A 1,606-nucleotide genomic window follows, 5' to 3' on the forward strand; every position below is an offset into this window, starting at 1 on the left:
GAAAAACAACAACGACAATGACAGCAGCAGCAGCAACAACAACAACTACATTAACATCAACAACAACAACAACAGCAGCAACAACAGCAACAACAACATCAGCAACAACAACAACAACAACAACAACAACAACAGCAACAACAACAACAACAACTACATCAACAACAGCAACAACATCAATAACAACAGCAACAACAACAACAGCAGCAACAACAACAACAACAACAACAATAATAACAACAACCTGTCCTTTCCGCTCCCTTTTATATGTCTTTGTGTGCCTATCTTCGTTTTGTGTCGATGCATAAAACGCTACTGTCAGTTAAAATCTGTTACAATTTATTTTCAATGGTTAACACTATTTTATAATCGTTTACAATCAATTACAAACAATCATCATTGACAATCAACAATCGTTTGGAATTACTTACAATCATTTACGATCAACAATCGCATACAATTATTTACAATCAACAATTACATACAATTACTAACTCTTGTTTACATTTAAAAATCTTGTACAGTCACTTATAGTCATTTCAATCCTTTTCAATCATTGGCTATAATTTTCAATTATTTAAAATTATAATGATTAACAATCCTTCACTGTTAATAAGAACCATTTACATTTTGCAGTTATTTAGTATCATGCACAGTCATTTACAATCATTTATTATCATGTGCAATCATATTAATTATACAGTCATCACGTTCTGACACCTCCTCCGTGGATGGTTGGTGGGTGCCCTGGTGAGGTTTGCTTCTTCTTTCCTATCAAACATCTATCGTCTTTGTCTCCCCTCCTTCTTTTTTTGTGTTTGTTACTCTCTTGTAACACCTCTAATCTTGGGCACGTATATGACCGTATACAGTTGTCAGCGCGGTAAAACCTCTACTAAAAATAAAACTTAAGTTTCATGCCCACTCATTTGCAATCATTTAGTTATTTAGTATCATGCACAGTCATTTACAATCATTTATTATCATGTGCAATTATGTTCAATCATCGCGTTTTAACTGCTCTGGTGTGGTTAGTGGTTCGCTTCTTCTTTCCTATCAAACATCTATCGTCTTTTTCTCCTCTCCTTCTTTTTAGTGTGTTTGTTACTCTCTTGTAGCACGTCTAATCTTGGGCACTTAAATGACCTTATTGTGTTGCGAGCGCAGTAAAATCTCTACTAAAACTAAAACTAACAATCACTCACTGTTATTAAGTATCATTTACAATTTGCAGTTAGGGTCTTGCAGTCTTTTGCCATCATCTACAGTTACCTAGTATCATAGACAGTCATTTACAATCATTGATTATCATGTGCAATCATATACAATCATCGCGCTCTAACTGACAACCCCCCCCCCAAATGACGTCGCTAGCTGCTGTGGGCCAGTGGTGTGAAGAGGACTCTGGCCAGTGCTGAGATGCCCCATGACGTCAAAAGTGCTGAGGACATGCTAAAGGCTCATGACGAGGTGATGGACGACATTAAGGCACACAGGGACAAGTGAGTTATACCTCTCTTTCTGTCTCTCTCTCTGTCTGTCTGTCTGTCTGTCTGTCTGTCTCTCTGTCTGTCTGTCTGTCTGTCTGTCTGTCTGTCTGTCTGTC

At 37.3% G+C, this 1,606-nt stretch overlaps 1 protein-coding gene across 1 annotated transcript in view; it reads left to right on the forward strand.

Annotated features, from left to right (window-relative positions):
- The window catches only part of LOC101863875 (spectrin alpha chain, non-erythrocytic 1), a gene marked incomplete at its 5' end in the record, with an annotated part of 39,056 nt that overhangs the window by 20,840 nt on the left and 16,610 nt on the right, over positions 1–1,606 (forward strand). Inside the window, 1 exon segment of the mRNA XM_013090975.2 lies at positions 1,375–1,502. Coding sequence (XP_012946429.2) covers positions 1,375–1,502 — 128 coding nt within the window.

This window comes from Aplysia californica, unplaced genomic scaffold (genome assembly GCF_000002075.1).
Source record: "Aplysia californica isolate F4 #8 unplaced genomic scaffold, AplCal3.0 scaffold01761, whole genome shotgun sequence".
NCBI classification, from domain to species: Eukaryota; Metazoa; Mollusca; class Gastropoda; order Aplysiida; family Aplysiidae; genus Aplysia; species Aplysia californica.